Source organism: Egretta garzetta, unplaced genomic scaffold, assembly GCF_000687185.1.
Source record: "Egretta garzetta isolate BGI_Z169 unplaced genomic scaffold, ASM68718v1 scaffold27, whole genome shotgun sequence".
In the NCBI taxonomy this organism is placed as follows: Eukaryota; Metazoa; Chordata; class Aves; order Pelecaniformes; family Ardeidae; genus Egretta; species Egretta garzetta.
In genome coordinates this window covers 2067684-2068233 of record NW_009260400.1, presented here as the reverse complement: position 1 = coordinate 2068233, position 550 = coordinate 2067684, and the positions used below count along the sequence as shown (strand labels likewise).

General features: G+C 70.0%; 1 protein-coding gene across 1 annotated transcript in view; it reads left to right on the top strand.

The window, feature by feature from the left end:
• LOC104130297 (SNF-related serine/threonine-protein kinase-like) overlaps positions 1–458 on the top strand; it is a 3804-nt gene extending 3346 nt beyond the window's left edge. Inside the window, exon 6 of the mRNA XM_035898801.1 lies at positions 223–458. Coding sequence (XP_035754694.1) covers positions 223–458 — 236 coding nt within the window. The remainder of the gene's footprint in view (positions 1–222) is intronic.
• The last annotated feature ends 92 nt before the right edge of the window (positions 459–550 follow it).

Here is a 550-nt window from a genome sequence, read left to right as displayed (position 1 = left end):
GCCTGGGGGCAGCCGGGGCTGAGAAGGGAGCGAATGAGGGCCGGGGTCCCCCAGTGATGCAGGGGGACAGAGCCTGGGTCCCCAGGAGGGAGGAGAAGGTGCAGCTCCAGGGCCCCTCAGCAGAGCCCCCAAGGGAAAGGGGAGCCACCCCCTCACCCCAGAGCAGCTCTGCTGGGGTCCCCCAGGTGCTGGGGGCAGAGACAACCCCCATTGCCCTCCCAGGCCCCATGGACAAGTCCCCAGGGCCTGGGTCCCCTGCTGGCCTGGCCCCGGGGGGCACTGAGGGGGGCACGGAGAGTGTCATCAAGCTGGACCCAGGCAAGAGCAAGGGGGGCAGCCTGCGGGACAGGCTCCTGCAGTTCCCACTCTGCGAGAAAGCCCTGGCCTTCAACATGCGGCCGGGCTCCAAGGAGAGCCTCCTCTCCCTCGGGCAGTTCAACTGCTGCCACGTCATTTAAGCCCCTGGGGCAAGGGTCCAGCCCCTTGGTGGGGTCTGGGGGGGGTGCCCGTCCCCTGCCTTTGGCCCTGCCTGTGCCCCGCGGGGGCTGGT